This window comes from Nicotiana tomentosiformis, chromosome 2 (assembly GCF_000390325.3).
Source record: "Nicotiana tomentosiformis chromosome 2, ASM39032v3, whole genome shotgun sequence".
In the NCBI taxonomy this organism is placed as follows: Eukaryota; Viridiplantae; Streptophyta; class Magnoliopsida; order Solanales; family Solanaceae; genus Nicotiana; species Nicotiana tomentosiformis.
In genome coordinates this window covers 186,288,111-186,305,577 of record NC_090813.1, presented here as the reverse complement: position 1 = coordinate 186,305,577, position 17,467 = coordinate 186,288,111, and the positions used below count along the sequence as shown (strand labels likewise).

Genomic DNA, 17,467 nt, shown 5'->3' with positions numbered 1-17,467 from the left:
GAATTTCCGGATAAACTCGTGCAACATTCTATTCAAAGCTTAATACAATTTTATCTTCTTGCTTTTTTATTTCATTGTTGTTATGCCCGAAAACCCTATTTTCGGAATTGCTATTTCTGTTATTTCGTCTCCATCTCAAGGCTAAGTATTGCATAATTCTTCAATTATTTTATTATTTCAGGATCAAATTAATTCATTTGTCTAGAAACCACGTATAAATTCAAATGTATCGTTTTACGGGTAAACAAGACTATATTTTTGTGCAATTCTCTTTGGAAAAATTACTAGACACATCAAACATATATATTGTATTTATCATTCATAACTATACTTTCAACAAATTTATCATCCGTAGCTATTTGAATTTTATAGCAAATTCATAAAATAAAAAATTATTATTTTGAACTGAAATAAGAGAGCAACAAGCTCTCGTAGCTTTAGTTGGTTAGAGTGCCCACTTAGTTAGAAGAGGTTTTGAGTTCGCCTCTCAACAAGAACATTTTATTTTATTTTATTTCACTTTGATTGTATTCGATACATGTTGTATACACCCTTATATTTCACCTTGCTTTATGAAAAATTCTCTATTTTTTAAAGTGTAAAGGGTAGCCCGATACCTAGAATCCGCGAAAGGGTTGCAATCTAAGGGGGTGTAAGGTAGACAACCCACTTAATGCAAATATCTGTGGGATATTCTGTATTAAAACTGGAATTAAATTTATATCATATTTGATTGACGATATAAAAATTTAATCCCATACTGATGTCTAAGAGCTCGTTTGGACATAAGAAATTTCTCCCTTTTTTAAAAAAAAAATTAACTTTTTTCCGAACAAGGTTTGTTCATAAAATTTCCAATTTTCACTTGAAAATGCATTTTGAAATTTTTCAAAATTTTGAAAAATTCCAAAAAATTATTTTTCAAAATTTTCACTTAAATTACTCACAAAACTTCAAAAACAACTCTTACCATTTTTACTAAAAAAAAATAAAAAATTCACTTTTTTTTTTGGAATTTTACAATTCTTATGTCCAAACGCCCACTAAGTTGTCTCCATATGTGAGTGGTGGAATCAACCGCCGTTTGAAGTTTGAACTGTAATCGTCTCAAAATCTAACTTTATACTCAGCACGTATAGAAGTTTGAAGTTGGAGACAGACAACCTAACATCATCAAATCCAAATTTGAAGAATTGGCATATTACCTGTGCGATTCCAACTCGAGACATTTAGGTTGCACATACAATTAAACGGCAGACAAAAATCCCCCATAGTTGATTCCTTCAAGTTTTATCTAAGCTCTAGGGTTTTGGGTTTTCTTCACTGGACAAACTTTTTTCTTCATTTTCAATGCAACTTCTGCTAACACATTCTTTTCCAGTCAAATAAAAAAATTGGGAGAATCTTTTGATGCAAAACTACCATCAATTCTACCGTCTAATTTCTAGGTACTTGCAACGCATTTTCATTTTCATACTGCTTTGTAAATGTCTTAATAGTTACAGTTGCAAGTTTGATTTCAAGTTTCAATTTTTCACACAATAGATGTGTGATGTGTGTATTCCTATTTGTTCTTTGTAATCGTGCTGAAATGTGAAATGGGATTTTTTGGTTTTTGGGTATTTAGTACTCTTTCCATCCAATTTTATGTGGCCATGTTTGACAAGGCACTTAGCTTACTAAAGAAAGGCGGTTTTTCAAACTTGTGGTCTATAGTTTAGAATTAAAATTTTAGAATGTGGATGTTTTTAGTTACAGTTGCATGTTTTGGTTCAAGTTTCAAATTTTCACTCAATAGATATGTGATATGTGCGCATTTCTATTTGTTCTTTGTAATTGCGCTGAAATGGTAAATGAGATTATTATTTTATTTGTTGGGGATTTAGTACTCTTTCCGTCCAATTTTATGTGGCTATGTTTGACAGGGCACTATGCTTAAGAAAGTACGTGTTTTTTGAAACTCGTGGTCTACAACAACTTATAGATATTTGCGGTAAAATGAGAAGTTTAGAATTACATTTTTAGAATGTTGATGTTTTTAGTTACAATTGCAAGTTTTGGTGTTTCAATTTTTCACACAATAAAAAAGGCAGCCCGGTGCATTAAGCTCCCGCTATGCGCGGGGTCCGGGGAAGGGCCGGACCACAAGAGTCCATCGTACGCAGCCTTACCCTGCATTACTGCAAGAGGCTGTTTCACACAATAAATGCGTGATATGTGTGATTTCCATTTATTCTTTGTAATTGTGCTAAAATATGAAAGGGGATTGTTGATTTTTGGGAATTTAGTACTCTTTCTATCCAATTTTATGTGGTAGTGTTTGACATGACACGAAGTTTAAGAAAGAAAGGTGGATTTTGAAACAAGTTATAGATATTTGCAGTAAAATGAGAAGGTTAAATTTAAATTTTTAGAATGTCAATGCTTTTATAGTTACAGTTGCAAGTTTTGGTTCAAGATTTAATTTTTCACACAATAGACGTGTGATATGTGTGTGTATTTCTATCTCTCCTTTGTCATGGTGCTCAAATATGAGACGGGGTTGTTTCTTTTTGGGAACTTAGTACTCCTCGTCACAATTTATGTGGCGGTGTTTGACTAGGCGCGGAGTTTAAGAAAGATAGAAAAACTTTGGAAACTTGTGGTCTAAAACAAGTTATAGTTATTTGTGTGACTATAAATCATCTCATTAAGGGTAGATTGTGAAGTTTAAAGTTTAATTATTTTTAAATATAGAAATGTATCATTCTTTTTTGGACAGAGAAAAGTGTGCCACACAAATGGGGACAAAGGGAGTAATGGATAATGAAATTACCCGAATCGAGCAAAATGGATACATAGGATTCATATAGCTTACTTTAATTAGAATCTTAAGACCCTGTAACTGCAAAACTACCATCACCTTTTTGCGGTCTAATTTGTAGGTACTTCAGCATATTTTCATTCTTATACTGCTTCATACATGTCTTACTTACAGTTGCAATATTTGATTCAAGGTTCGATTTTTCACGTATAGACAATAGATGTGTGGATATGTGTGTATTTCTATTTGATCTTTGTCATGGTGCTGAAATATGAATTGTTTTGTGCTAGTTTTGATGCTTTCAGAGACTTGTTCTTTTTGGGAATTTAGTATCAAAGAATGAAATGGATCCGAACAGAGCAAAAAGGATACACAGGATTCATATAGCTGACTTTAATTGGACTAGGATTAAGATGTAGTTGATTGATTGATTATTTTTCTGAGAAAAGGAAAATAGTTTCTTGAAGTGAAGTGAAGGCATTATTGAAGGAGAGAGATGTCGGGTCTGTAAATTGCATTTGCTAGGAGATAGAGGGCTTTTTATAACCACGAGTGAATTTCTATTTGATCCATCGTAAATATTCTATCTTTGTTATCCCATTCGACTGGAACTTGCTAGGAGTGTTTGATAGATTGACCAAGCTAAGATGTTATACGAAGAGAGTGTCCAACCATTTACGTTAAACAGCCCTGCACTTGCCCTTGGATTTGGATATGTATAAATTTGTGCCTATTATAGACCTTACATACAAAAAAACAAGTTTATGAAGAATTTGGTTAGAATGTACTACACCCACTTTTATTGACCTTACAATACAGTCACAACCAAATTCATTTTCGGTTACTTAGTCTTTTGTATCTTATACAGATTATTTAATCTTATAATGTCATATTTGGCTAAGGTTTGTGTGCACTCTACGCTCCAGACCCTACTTTGTGGGATTACACCGGGTTTGTTGTTGTTGTTGTGGTAATGTCATATTTGGCTAATGGGTAGTAATTACCTACTTATCTGTGTTCTCTTGTTGCAGATCTCAGTTCTGAAGTTTTAACAGATGGATGTCTGATTGTACTTGACAGAGATATAAAGGTGAAGGTAAGAGGTACTACTTATATGGACATTGATGAAGTATGCCTATATTTGGTTATTTTCTTCCTTAGTGTTAAAAGGCAAAATATGTCCATGCCACATTCCGTGTCCACTAATACTTTCTCTTTTGTTTTAGTGCTAATGGGGGCCAAGCGCACAAGATCGAATGGTGAAAGTGACGATGGTCACAAGTTTTCAGTTCCACCCGGTTTTGAATCGCTAATGTCATTCACATTAAAGAAGGTGAAAAATAGTGAAGAAGCCTGTAATTCTGTGGCTCTTGGGAGTGAGTTTGCGCAATGTCCTAGCCAGGTTGCTGCTACTTCAACAATTATTAGCACAGGAAAGCTTAAGAGTTCCGTTAGGCATAGGCCTTGGATTCTTGATGATCATGTTGATCACATTGAAGACGATTCTGAATTTGAAGCTGATAAGGTCATTTAGTAAGATTTTCATAAAATTTCTCATGAATATACTTTTTATTTCCATCTCCAGTATCGAAAAATTAACCATAGATTTCTACTCCGGCTGTCCTAAATGTATGTGACACTCTTTCCTCTTTAGCCTGTCCCAAAAAGAAAGACACTTTTCTATATTTAGAAATAATTTAACTTTAAAATCCCTATTTTATCCTTAATGAGATGATTTCTAGCCACACAAATGTTTAAAGCTTATTTTAGACCACAAAGTTCAAAATCTTCTTTTCTTTTTTAATCTCCGTGTCAAGTCAAATGGTGCCACATATACTGTGACGGAGGGAGTGTTAATTAATCAAACTGTATTGACTATGTGTAGCTTTTTAATAGCTATATTGCTGTAAAAGAAAAGGTCTCGCTAGATTTCCCCTTGCGGTTCTTATTGTAAAGGCAGGAAAAGAAGAGCAAGGACCATAGCTGGTGCCTCTGGTTGGAGAGGATGAGATAAACATATCTGGACTCTGGTGAGAGATGCATCTAGGGACACTATTTTTATGCTATACTGGCTGCTGAGGGTTATTCCTGTTGACCATAAGCATCCTTGTGTTTTTTGAACAAGAACATTGTGTTAACTGACAGGTGGTTTGCAATAGGAAGAAATAGAGAATCTTTTTTTTTGATAACCGTGGTGTCCGAGCCACCTCGACTAATTTTACGGGATGTCTGCTACCTCCCACCAGCAACAGGTACCATGTAACTCTATCCACTAAGGCTTGGATAAGTGAGAAGAAATCACCTAGTGTTTTTGCCTCCATTGGGATTTGAACTTGAGATCTCAGGTTACCCACTTCATTGACCACTGGGCACAACCTTGGGTGCGAAATGAAGAATCTTGTTGAAGAGATTTATGGCCCAGTGCTATAGGAAGGACAGGATAGGATGGTGTCCAGGAGTTAAATGTGAATGCTTCACAGTGAAATCTTGCTATAGGTGTCTGGATGATAGAGGAGGAACAAAACCTATATGGAGAAATGTTTGGTAGACAAAAACAAAAGGTGGTATTCTTTGCATAGTGTGCTGCACGGGGCACTATCATTACGGTGCGCAATTTGGGAAGGTGGAGGTTTGTATAACCGTGGGTTGGTGTTGTATGTGCCAGAAAAAGGGGTGGGGGTGGGTGGGGGTTCTAGTAATATTTTATCTTCATTTTCACAAGGCAGGCGAGTTGGAGTTTGGTGTATTCCATGTGTAAATATCATCGATGCTACCCCTAATAGTCACAGATGCCCTTGCGATGTGGAACTTAAGCAAAATAAGAAAAAAGGAAGAAAGTTTTGGGGAATAGCACCTCTATGCATTTTTTTGATGACTGAGAGTAAAAATTCAAGAGGATGGCTAAAGGGGTTGAAAGACCATTTTGGAAGCTCAAAAGCTCCCTTGTCGTTTACTTAAACTTTTGGTGTAAAGAAAAGTATCCTTTATTTGTAAATAGCTTGATAGATTTTATTGGGAGCTCTGTACCGAGCATTTGTGCCTATTAGCCCTTGGCATCATCTTGGTGCACACTAATGCTCTTTGCCCCTCACTGTACAAGGGAAGGGCCAACGATGAAATTTTTTGCTCCTTTACTTGTCAATAAAGGAACTAGTATATGTAAGTAGAAATGAAGAGGCGTATATACTTGGCCCTAGCCTTAGATCTGAATCCTAGTGACTCTGGATATTAAGGCCTTTTCACCCATACTATCCGGCGAACATATTCCTCAAAAGCTTACACCATGAAGGTATAAGGCTCTCTCTGATTCTGAAATGAGAGTAACTAACCAGTCCTAAATGACATATCCATTGAGAAAATGGACTTTGGGCCTAACTCAATCTCAAAAAGCAAGTTAATGGGATGAAAATCGTCCAACACCAACGAGACAACCCATTTCCTCAACCTATGTGGCATAGTAACATTCCTGTTTGTGCTCAATCTGGTTATTTGGAGCGTGGACAACATAATATGGGGCCCAATAGTGGGAAATACAACAACAAGATGAGTCCGACTTCAATACCATGTTAAGAAAATTGAACTTTGAACCTAACTCAACTTCAAAAGTTAGCTCATTAGGTAAGTATTATCCGAGACCATATAAGGGGACAACCAATTTCCCCAATCAATGTGTGACACTCTAATAGTGCCAATGGGCTTTATAAAAACATATATCCTGGCAAGGTTGGTTTGATTATTGGTCAAGGATAATCTTGCTCTTCTTCCCAGACCACACTTTGTGGGATTTTACTGGGTCGTTGTTGTTGATAATCTTCTTTTCTTCTTTTCCACGTGTATTCTCTTCTCCATTTGATTGTCTCCGGCATCACTTGGATAAAGGTTAAGGGCTTATGTACTGTAATCTATGTAGCACGGACTTTTCAAAATCCTCGCCACACCCGTGTCGACACAACATGGGTGTGGCTGGCTGTGGCCGTGGGATCTATACCGGATTTGGTCAACTTATCTTGGGTACTTTGACTACATTCTATGACAGAGAAGTATAGATTGATTGGGTATTTGGTTTGATTTTTGGGTTTAGGCCATATATATATATATATATATATATATATATATATATATATATATATATATAACAAATTATTTGTGATACAAAATAAATTGCAACCACAATATAAATACGGAAAAACATAATTTTATTGATAAAATGATGCGGGTACAATTCTGTTTGTTCCCTTGATTCTTCTCTCTAGATCATTCTCCGTAATTCGAGGGCTTAACCAACATATTTCTCGAACGTAGGATGATGCGAACTTCCTTAGGATGTATTTGATCTCCATGAAAAGGAAGAACATCCGTTGATCACTTCGATCACTTTGAGAAAGACAATATTTGATGTCTTTGATCTCTTTGTAAATATTCCATGTATTTTTATGGAATTTCGAGATGCTTTCAAAGGGAATATGTGGTCCCTTTTTATAGGTGTAGCTAGGATTTTGGGTAGAGTACTCTCCAAGCTAGGGTTTCAGATAGAGTAGCCTCCACGAAAACCTCGATGGACTCTACTTATAGTATCTTAAATTTAGGATTTTGCCCAAATTTCATATGGATTTGATCCGATAAAATTTTAATGTCTACAAATGCCCCTTACTTCAAGGCTTGTCGGGGCGTAGATTTACAAGATCGTCGTAGACGAGGCTTGAAGTACCAGCAAAGAAGACACCACATTCTTTTCACCTTGAGAGAAGAGATGAAGGGTAGATTTGGTCCCACTGGGCGTGTCAAAATTTGTTCGCAACAAATTTTCGTAGTACGGAAAATAAACTGCAACAAAAACAATATGAAGAAAAAGAGATTTTATTGATAAATATTTGTGAGTACAATTTTATGTATCCCTTGATTCTCCTCTCTAAAATTCTCCGTGATTCAAGGGCTTGAGAAACGTCTTTCTTTTACTTGGTTGATGTAACTCTTTAGTTTCCTCTTCCTTCTGATCAGCCTTTATGTAGGTTTAAGCTATCTTCCGATCTGAGGCTCCTGGTATTAGTTATTACTTTAGCCTTTCATGGGCGCTATGGAATATTCATGATACAATCTTCTAACAATTCAATCCTTTGTCTATGACCTGGACTCAATTCTTTCTTTTACTTATATCGGAGTTTTCTACGGCTGTATGATTGTCAACATATATGCTGCAAGGATAATACTCCGAAATCTTAAGTGCATTCATAATGTAACTAACTCTGGATCATTAATCGAATAATTCCTTTCACTCCTTCTCAACTTTCTTTAAATGTAAGCAATTACTTTTCCTGGTCGTTTTGCCACTTTTTGCACGAATACTTGGCTTATCTTAGTGCCCACATATATTGGAATTCCATACAACCCATATGATCTTGAATATCACCTTTTGATTTTTTTTTCTTCTTCCTGTTCATTATCCACGATAGCTGCCACTTTCTTATGGAGTGCATACATTGTTGTTGTGAGACTGTTGTTACAAGACCATTTCTTCTTTAGGTCACTGTGCTTAGGTTGAAGCCTTCTTCCTTATTTTCTCAGCTAGTCTTTCGTTGTAGTACTTAGGGAGGACCCTCTGACTCTTGTAAAGCTGCGAGCTTATTACATCTTATACTTGATGGAATTTTTGATGTCCTTCCTCGACTATAATTATCCGTAGTTACTTACCTCCACGCCCTTGTGCTTGTAGGGTTGCATCTGAACTGATATTTTGATTGTATTCCCAGTGGCACTCTCTTTTATTTCCGTAATACTCATACGATACTTTTAACTACCTCAACTCCTATCTGATTATTTCTCAAGTATTACAATGCCATAACTGCGAGACTGAATTCACTATATTTATCTTGCACGTTCCGTTGATTTGTCTGTATCATCTTGTCTAGCCATAAGTAGGTTCTTCCTGAATCAACTGCTAACTATTCTTTGGCCCATTCTCATATCATTATTCCGCATAATCTTTCTTGGGTTATTTCCTTTGTCTTAACTTACGTCTCGTACTGGCTCCTTATCTATCAATAACATCTCGGACAGGAACCCTTACTTCCTCTCCTTGACATCGTGCTAGCATAATGTTCTGGAATCGTAGCATATCTGTATGATTTGAATAAGTGCGATCTCATCTTTTTTCTCATTTTTATCGCATTCTTCCTTTACCATTCCATAGTTACTAGAACCACTTAATTCTGACTTAATGCCTCATCACTCCATATTCCCCCCTTTAGGGGAGTACTAAGATTTAGTGCTACGACGATCTACTCATAGATGTTTTACCTCTTCATCTTTGGCGTCCTTTCACATCATCGATGACCCTTACTCGCCTTGCGGTAATCCTTCTTTACCAAGGATAACAAAATTCCTTACTTACGAGGGTGACATCTAGTGTAACTGGCACACATAGTCCCTTAAGCTTCACTTTGCTCACATTGCTTGCTTTAGGGAAGCGTCTTTCTGAATGAACTTTAAAGGTCATTCTTCTATTGTCTATTCTATTATTATTGGAACGCGATCTCTGAAATTCTCATGATGTCGACTATTATCAAATCTTCCGATCCCTAATTCATGTTCAGTATATCTTGTTCAGTAGCCCATACTGATTTCTATTACTCTGGGGGTCTAACTTTTCCTTCTGGTAATCATGTTTGAGTCACGAATTTATTTCTCGAAATGAGGATATGACTTTATGGCCTATACTCTTTTGTTGTCTCAAGGCCGGACACCTCTCGTCTTTTCCTTTACTTGACTATAGACTCTGTAATACTGTCATTTTTTTTATCTACCGTTGTCATCCATGTATCACATCTTACTCATAATGCTTTATTATCTCTCTTCTTATTTCTATGCTAATATACTTTATTCTGAAAACTAAAATAAGTCATTCTTTTGGTTTTAGCTCCCCTTGCTCCATCCACTGGCTCTTCAGGTTGCCTAACATTCTCTCTTTACTAGGGACGGGAGCCACACTAAGGTAATATTTATCCCTTCTAGGCTTCCAAAATGTAGGACTTTGTTGTTATGGGTTGATCTCCGGGAAGAACTCCATTGATCACTCCTTTGTGATCACTCCTTTGTTGAAGAACTATGCACTTTATGATTGATCTCTCTATTTGTGGATGCCTTCACCAATTGCGAAGTGTTCTTCTCCAACTCTCCATGTCCTGAGAGTTATGTAACCCCTCTATTTATAGTTGTAGAGGATGGACAGTCCAGCTACATATGAACTCTCTTGCTTGATTCTGATTGGCCCATGTCATTTTAGCCACTTGGCGACCTGTGGTTGGTTCTTGTTTTTTGACTTGGATTGTCACATCATTTAACACGTGGCGTCATCTTTTTGGCTTGCAGTTTGACTAGATATGCCATGTCACTTGACACATGGCATGAGTCTTGGCTTTAAGATGAAATGAATCTTGCGCTAGAAAATAATAAAATGGACTAATTTAACCTGTAAAGCCCAAATTAATTATTTAACCCAATTGAATTTAATCCATATTTTGTATGGATTAGACCCAATAAATTTTTTATGTCTACAATATATATATATATATATATATATATATATATATATATGAGAGAGAGAGAGAGAGAGAGAGAGAGAGAGAGAGAGAGAATGCTTTTTCATTACGCGAGATATGTTATGAATAAAATATTGGTAATTAACTAATCAAAATATATACTTTATAGTTCGTGATATACATGTACTGGTTGTATCCGAGCACCCGTATCATTCGGGTCCATACCCTCAAATCATAAACTTATGTGATGAAGCATCCAACCTCTAGATTAACACCCGGATTGGATACGCGCACCCGAGTCCGAGCAATATAGACTGTAATTGTTGGCATGTAGTGCTGCTAGTGAGAAATAGTGGTTTGGTGATTTCATTGTTTCTGGGTTTCGATTTATTTTTGCAGAGTTTGTCTTCAAGTGCTTTTCTTCCCAAAGGAGTGATTCGAGGATGTTCCAGCTGCCACAACTGCCAAAAGGTTCCTTCTTCCTTAATATTGTATAATGTTTGGTTTCAAGGCAAGGATTGTATGTTCTCTACCCAAAAGTTAATTTGGATCGTATTTTTTTATTGTTTCCATTGAGCTTATGATGTTTCTGGTGTGCTTTTTCAAAGGTTATTGCAAGATGTCGTCCAGAATTGGCACGCATACCTTCACTTGAAGAGGCTCCTGTATTCCATCCTAGTGAAGAGGTATTCCTTGACAGTCCCATCTCTCTTTCAGCCTGGTATATGCAGGGGAAGATGTAGCTACCCAACTAAGGGTTCAACTGAACCCAGTAACTTAAACGGGATTTAGTTATATATGTAAAATTTCACCAAAATTCAATAAATACAATATTTTGAACCCTTAATATTAGTTTTGTAATAAGTTCAATGGTAAAAACATGAAGATTGAATCCATCAAGTTAAAATCTTGGTCCGCCTCTGGTCATATATGCCCTCTATTACATCTTAATATCCTGACAGACTCTTCTTTCATGATGTTAAATCTTATTTTAGGAATTTGAAGATACTCTGAAGTATGTAGCGAGCATCCTTCCACATATCAAGCACTATGGAATATGTCGTATCGTTCCTCCCTCTTCCTGGAAACCACCTAGCCGCATTGAAGAAGAGAGCACGGTATATGGAGTCAACACCCATATCCAGCGCACTAGTGACCTCCAGAATCTGTTTTTCAAGAAAAGGCTTGAGGCAGCCTGTACAAGGACGAATAATAAACAGCAGAAAATCCTAAGTAGGAAGTCAGATTTTGGACACGGCATTGAACGTAAAGAATTTGGCTGCTGTAATGAACACTTTGAATTTGAAAATGGGCCAAAGCTAATGCTGAAATATTTCAAGCATTACGCTGATCATTTCAAGAAGCAGTACTTTGTCAAGGAAGATCAGATTACGGCGTCAGAACCATCAATTCAGGATATCGAAGGGGAATACTGGAGGATTATTGAGAATCCAACTGAAGAAATTGAGGTTTTTCTCTGGAACTGCAATTATCTTTTCTAGGGATCCGTCAAAACTCTTTTCCCTTAATCATTGTTTCCTACTTTTCGTCGTCAATTTGGTTTGTTAGGTTCTCCAGGGAACTAGTGCGGAAATTAAAGCAACTGAAAGCGGTTTCCCACATGAATGGGATGTAACTAGTCGTCGTCGTCCACAATATGTAGAATCAGGTTGGAACTTGAATAATACCCCTAAGCTTCAAGATTCTCTTCTCCGTTTTGGAAGTCGTGAGAGTTCCTCTATTTTGCTTCCTCGCCTCTCCATTGGAATGTGTTTCTCATCAAATCTATGGGTAAGATTTAGAGTTTTTTTATTAAGCAATGACATTTATTCCTATAATCCAAATTATTCTTGGGCATATTCTATCTCATCTTTGTTTTTTGGTAAGGGGCATCATCGTTCTTGGGCGGTATCTCTTGGAAGCCGAAAGTATTAATGAGCATTGGTCTATTTGTTAGCAATTAGCATTACCTATTTTATTATGTTGATTAATTGCCAATATTTTCTGCTTTTTTCCATCTTGCAAATTGCAATAGAGAATTGAAGAGCACCACTTGTATTTACTATCTTACATACAATTTGGTGCCCCGAAAATATTTTATGGGGTTCCCGGGAGTTATCGTTGCAAGTTTGAGGAAGCTGTCAAGAAGCATCTGCCGCAGTTGTCAGCACATCCTTGTTTGCTTCAAAACATTGTGAGTTTCAAATCCGTGAAATTATTTTTCATTATTTTGAGAAGGAAAGGCTTGTTAGAAAGAAAGGGATGCATGTTGACTTGGTTCCTTTTTCAATTTTACCAATAAACTGCCCTCTCCTATTTCTATAGCCAGAAAAAAAAATAAAAGTGAAGACCTCCATTAAAGAAATTCGGAAGTATTTCTTTACCTTTTCAAAAAAAAAGGGAAGTATTTGGTGCAATTATGGAATAATAATCCTCTTGGTAATTTATATTGCAAGCATGATGACTTTGGCTGCTTTGATTTCTCTTATTTTTTGTGGGTTTGAATGAGTATGTGTGGGGCAGTAGCAGTGGAGGAGGCAGGATTACCGCCAAGGGGGTTCAAAAAAAAAAGGAAAAAGTGGCCTAGTGGGAATAGAACCAATGACCTTACAAAGATTTTGAACCCCCTTGACCACTAAGCTATGCTTTTGGGCTGTGTCATGGGGATTCAAAACATAATATATAGAGGTAAAAAACAAATTTTGCCTTACATATACATTGTAATTTTTCGGCGAAGGGGGTTCGAGTGAACACCCTTCCGCCCCCTAAATCCGCCCCTGGGCAGTAGTCTTTGGTTAGTCGAAAGTTATCCAGAAGAAGTTGAGCATAATATTTTGAGATTTTCAACCTTAAGGACATATTTTGGTTAGTGCGTAATGTGTATGTTTCTAACAAGACTCGATCCTTCTTAGCATTCTATTTAGTGACATGTATTCCCTGAATCTTTTTATGGTGTTATTAATCATTTATTCTCTCCGTCTTAATTTATGTTGTGCCGTTTGACTCTGCACGGAGTTTAATAAAGAAAGGAAGACTATTAATACTTATGGTTTGAAACAAACCATAAATATTTGCGTGCCGATAAATCAATTCATTAAGGGTAAAGTAGGAATTCTAAAGATAAATTGTTTCTAAATTAGGAAAGGTGTGACAACCTTTTCAGGATTGAGACGGAAAGGAAAAAGGAAAAAGTGCCATATAAATTGAGACGGGGGAGTATATGATTTAAGTTTGATAAGGACTGTCTAAAATTTCTTTTTCGTTTCAGAAGAGATGAACTATCATATATGAAAGGTTTGTTTATTACCTCCCATTTGATCAATCAATCTTCATATCCAAAATGCAGGCCTTTCAGTTTTCTCCTTCTATATTGACTTCAGAGGGAATACCTGTTTATCGTTGTGTGCAAAATCCAAAGGAATTTGTTCTCATTCTCCCTGGAGCATACCATGCACATGTTGATAGCGGCTTTAATTGTTCCGAAGCAGTAAATTTTGCTCCCTTTGACTGGTTACCACACGGCAAGAATGCTGTAGAACTGTATTCTGAGCAGGGCAGAAAGACATCAATCTCTTATGATAAGCTGTTGTTTGAAGCAGCCACAGAAGGAATTAGGGCTTTAGCGGAACTTCCGCTGCTACACAAGAAATCTTTTGATTATTTAAAATGGAGAGCAGTTTGTCGGAGCACTGGGATTTTGACAAAAGCACTTAAGGTAAGCCCTCTATTATTCATGACTTCACTATTTATATTATAAGGAGCCCTTCCAAATTCTTGAACTTCAATTTTAACAGGCTTTCTGCTTATTTATTAGGGCTTTTTTCATTTTTATCCCCTCCGCCAATAATAATTACGGGCGCTAGCCCAAATATACAAAATATATACACTAATTATAAATTATGTATACAACAACAACAACAACAAACTCAGTATAATCCCACGAGGTCTGGGGAGGGTAGTATGTACGCAGACCTTACCCCTACCTTGATCCGATAGACCCCAACTCAAAGAAAGAAAAAGAAAGCAGTAATAACAAGCAATACCAACAACAAGATAATAAGAAAACAAGCATTAACCATAACAGGATAGTAAGAGAACAAGCATTATCAACAACAATATATTAAAAAAACATGTAGTAATCAAGGCTGTCAATAACCGAAATACAAGGATGACTAACTACTACTATCGATATGGGGAAGACGCACACTCGACTACCTACTAACCATCTACCATAATCCTCGACCTCTATACCTTTCTATCAAGGGTCATGTCCTTAGTGAGCTGAAGCAACGCCAAGTCCTCCCTAATAACCTCTCCCCGGTACTTCTTTTGGCCTACCTCTACCCCTCTTCAGACCACCCAAGGCCAACCTCCTGCACCTCCTCACTGGAGCATCTGTGCTTCTCCTCTGCACATGCCCAAACCACCTAAGCCTCGCTTCTCGCATCTTGTACTCCACCGAGGCTACTCTTACCTTGTCCCGAATATCTTTATTTCTAATCTTATCAATCATGGTATGTCCGTACATCTATCTCAACATCCTCATTTCCGGTACCTTCATCTTCTGGACATGAGAGTTCTTGACTGGCCAACACTCTACTCCGTACAACATGATAGGTCTGACAACCACTCTGTAAAACTTACCCTTAAGTTTAGGTGGCACATTCTTATCACATAAACACCGGATCCGAGTCTCCATTTCATCCACCCCGCTCCAATCCGATGAGTAACATCCTCATCAATCTCCCCATTTCCTTGGATAATAGACCCAAGGTACTTGAAACTAGCTATGTAATATTTATTTAAATTTTATGTAACTTATATGTATATTTATACTTAATATACAAAACATATACATTTGCTGGCTATTATATTTTAGGGCGGCCCAAAAATGTAATTATCCCTATTCTATGAATAAAGACATTGTCGTTTCTTCCTTTCCTTGTTACATTATGTTTCTGATTTTGGTATCATCCGCGACTGTTTTCCCTTCTTTAGTCCTTAGAACTTATTTTTATCAAGGTAAAAGATGTCTTGCAGACTTCTGACCTTTCGGGTCGAGCATTTCAAAGGCACGTTCAACATTAAGTCATGCTTCAGATGTTACTAGGAAAAATTAACTGGGCTCTTTTGTAGTTCTCCCTTTTTGGTATGCATGTTCCATGAGCAGCTCAATTTCCTTGTTCCGGAGGTTGAGACTTAGCTTCTGTTTCGAGTGTGTGAGCAATCATTACTGACTAGTATGTTGTCTAGAAATATATTCATGTAGAAAATGATTATTGTTTCATTTCTATTGGAAGTAATTTTGGATTATTTCTATATTGGTATAGTCACGGTTTGCCACTGAAGTGAGAAGACGCAAATATATGTGTGCTTCTCTTGAATCGCGAAAGATGGAGGATGACTTTTGTGCGACAGTCAAACGGGAGTGCCCTATATGCTACTATGATCTATACCTTTCCGCCATTGGCTGTAAATGTTCTCCATATAAATATACTTGTCTTCTTCATGCCAAGCAGCTATGTTCTTGTGCATGGAGTGAGAAGTATTTGCTTGTACGGTACAAAATAGATGAGTTGAGCATCATGGTTGAAGCTTTGGATGGGAAGGTAAGTGCAGTTCATAAGTGGGGAAAAGAAAAACTTGGATTGCCTGTGTCCGACATCTCTAAAGATTCCAGCAAGGATGGAATGAAGGTGAAATCAGAGTCCGGACAGTCATTGGATATTGAACAGGATAGGAAAGAAGAGGTGTCTATTCCTTCAGTTGGTCCAAGTGCTAGAACAAATAATTTGAATCGGGTATCTGGTTCGTGGGATGGATTGAGTCATCGGCCACAATCAAAAGGAATTGTTAATGATAAGATTGAAGTTTTATTCCCAAAAATTTCACAGCATGCTACTGTTGGTAAAAATATTATGACCTCCTCTTCCAATACAGTTCTCAAGAAGCATCTTGCACTGGAGTCTTCGTCTACTAAGAGAAGTGTGATTATTCTTAGTGATGACGAGAATTAGCAACCACAAACTGAAATGAGCATTAGTGGTGCGTTAATACGTTGTTGTAAGTTGGTTCTCTGCTGTAAATTTGTACGACTACTAAGCTTGAGTTCTGCTAAATGACTCTTTCAACTGAATCTTGGCACTTTGATTCATGTATAATTGTATATTCAGCATTGTCTTTAGAGCAATCACTTGGTAAGAAAAAGCCATGTTTTTTGGATTGAACTCGCACTACTCGCCATTAATATGAAACATTTCCATATCAAGTTGGCACAGTAAGCATCAGAGAAGAAAATCTTTGTGACATAACTGACTTTGAGGTCGATGATTTGCAATTAAATATTTTAATATATTTAATAATTTTTTAATATAAATACATGGTCTAAGCAAAAGCTATTAAATTCATCCGAACCCCGTAAGCAATATTGTACCTCCATCCCTGATACTAATCTTTGACAAATTGGTGGCACCCTTGGTACCCATAGCATGTGTTAGTTACCGAGTTTGCAACATATTTAATGCATTTTTTATTATAAATACCACAGCTAAACAAAAGCTACTGAAGTCGTTCGAACAAGTTTAGGAGGTTCCCTATATAAATAATGAAAATAAAATATAAGCAATATTTCTTTCAAACATGTCCTATGTGTAAGATACAATGCTATCACGAACATAAAAAGGAGCCTCACCATAATATACTGGAGAGCAAAAGTCGAACTAGCTCGTCTGCTCATGACATGCTATACCTCATCCTGAAACAGGTAAGGAAGAGGAAGCCAGAAGGAACGGGCAACCGACATAACTCAGTCAGTATCGTCGACTTTCCCTTCAAGAGGTGGGACAAGCCTTTGGCAAAAACATGTACAGTGCAATTGAAATCCCTGATATACACATTAAATAACTAATATGGAATACTAACTTAAATAAAATCATAACCATTTCATATGAAATAAATTGTTGAAATCACTTTCGACTCCTTAGGCCTAATACATATTTTAAGTTTCTTATACTTTACACTGAGACTGGGAGTACTAATACGAAACTGACATAATAACAATTCAACACGGATATCTCCGTTGTTTTTTTTTTTGGGGGGGGGGGGGGGGGGGAGGCAGTCTCCTCTACTG

General features: G+C 36.8%; 1 protein-coding gene across 6 annotated transcripts; it reads left to right on the top strand.

Moving 5' to 3' along the window:
* The first annotated feature begins 1,068 nt into the window (after positions 1 to 1,068).
* On the top strand, positions 1,069 to 16,565 carry LOC104118702 (putative lysine-specific demethylase JMJ16). 6 transcript variants are annotated; one of them, XM_070196415.1, is made up of 10 exons: positions 1,069 to 1,448; positions 3,835 to 3,899; positions 4,030 to 4,328; positions 10,738 to 10,809; positions 10,947 to 11,024; positions 11,334 to 11,807; positions 11,908 to 12,129; positions 12,374 to 12,532; positions 13,685 to 14,053; positions 15,669 to 16,565. In XM_070196415.1, exons 3-10 carry the CDS (start codon positions 4,035 to 4,037, stop codon positions 16,353 to 16,355), a joined length of 2,355 nt encoding a protein of 784 aa, XP_070052516.1. In that variant the 5' UTR covers positions 1,069 to 1,448; positions 3,835 to 3,899; positions 4,030 to 4,034; the 3' UTR covers positions 16,356 to 16,565. The 6 variants fall into 6 exon arrangements, with proteins under 6 accessions (XP_070052516.1, XP_070052519.1, XP_070052517.1 ...); XM_070196418.1 differs by having other exon boundaries at positions 3,835 to 3,906; XM_070196416.1 differs by lacking the exon at positions 1,069 to 1,448 and adding an exon at positions 2,221 to 2,395.
* The last annotated feature ends 902 nt before the right edge of the window (positions 16,566 to 17,467 follow it).

Excerpts from the sequence above, each read along its gene's own strand:
- LOC104118702 (XM_070196415.1), top strand. The coding sequence starts at position 4,035 with ATGGGGGCCAAGCGCACAAGATCGAATGGTGAAAGTGACGATGGTCAC. Across the intron at positions 12,130-12,373 it reads GTTTCTCATCAAATCTATGG|AGAATTGAAGAGCACCACTT; the intron begins GTAAGATTTAGA and ends AAATTGCAATAG. Across the intron at positions 12,533-13,684 it reads CTTGTTTGCTTCAAAACATT|GCCTTTCAGTTTTCTCCTTC; the intron begins GTGAGTTTCAAA and ends TCCAAAATGCAG.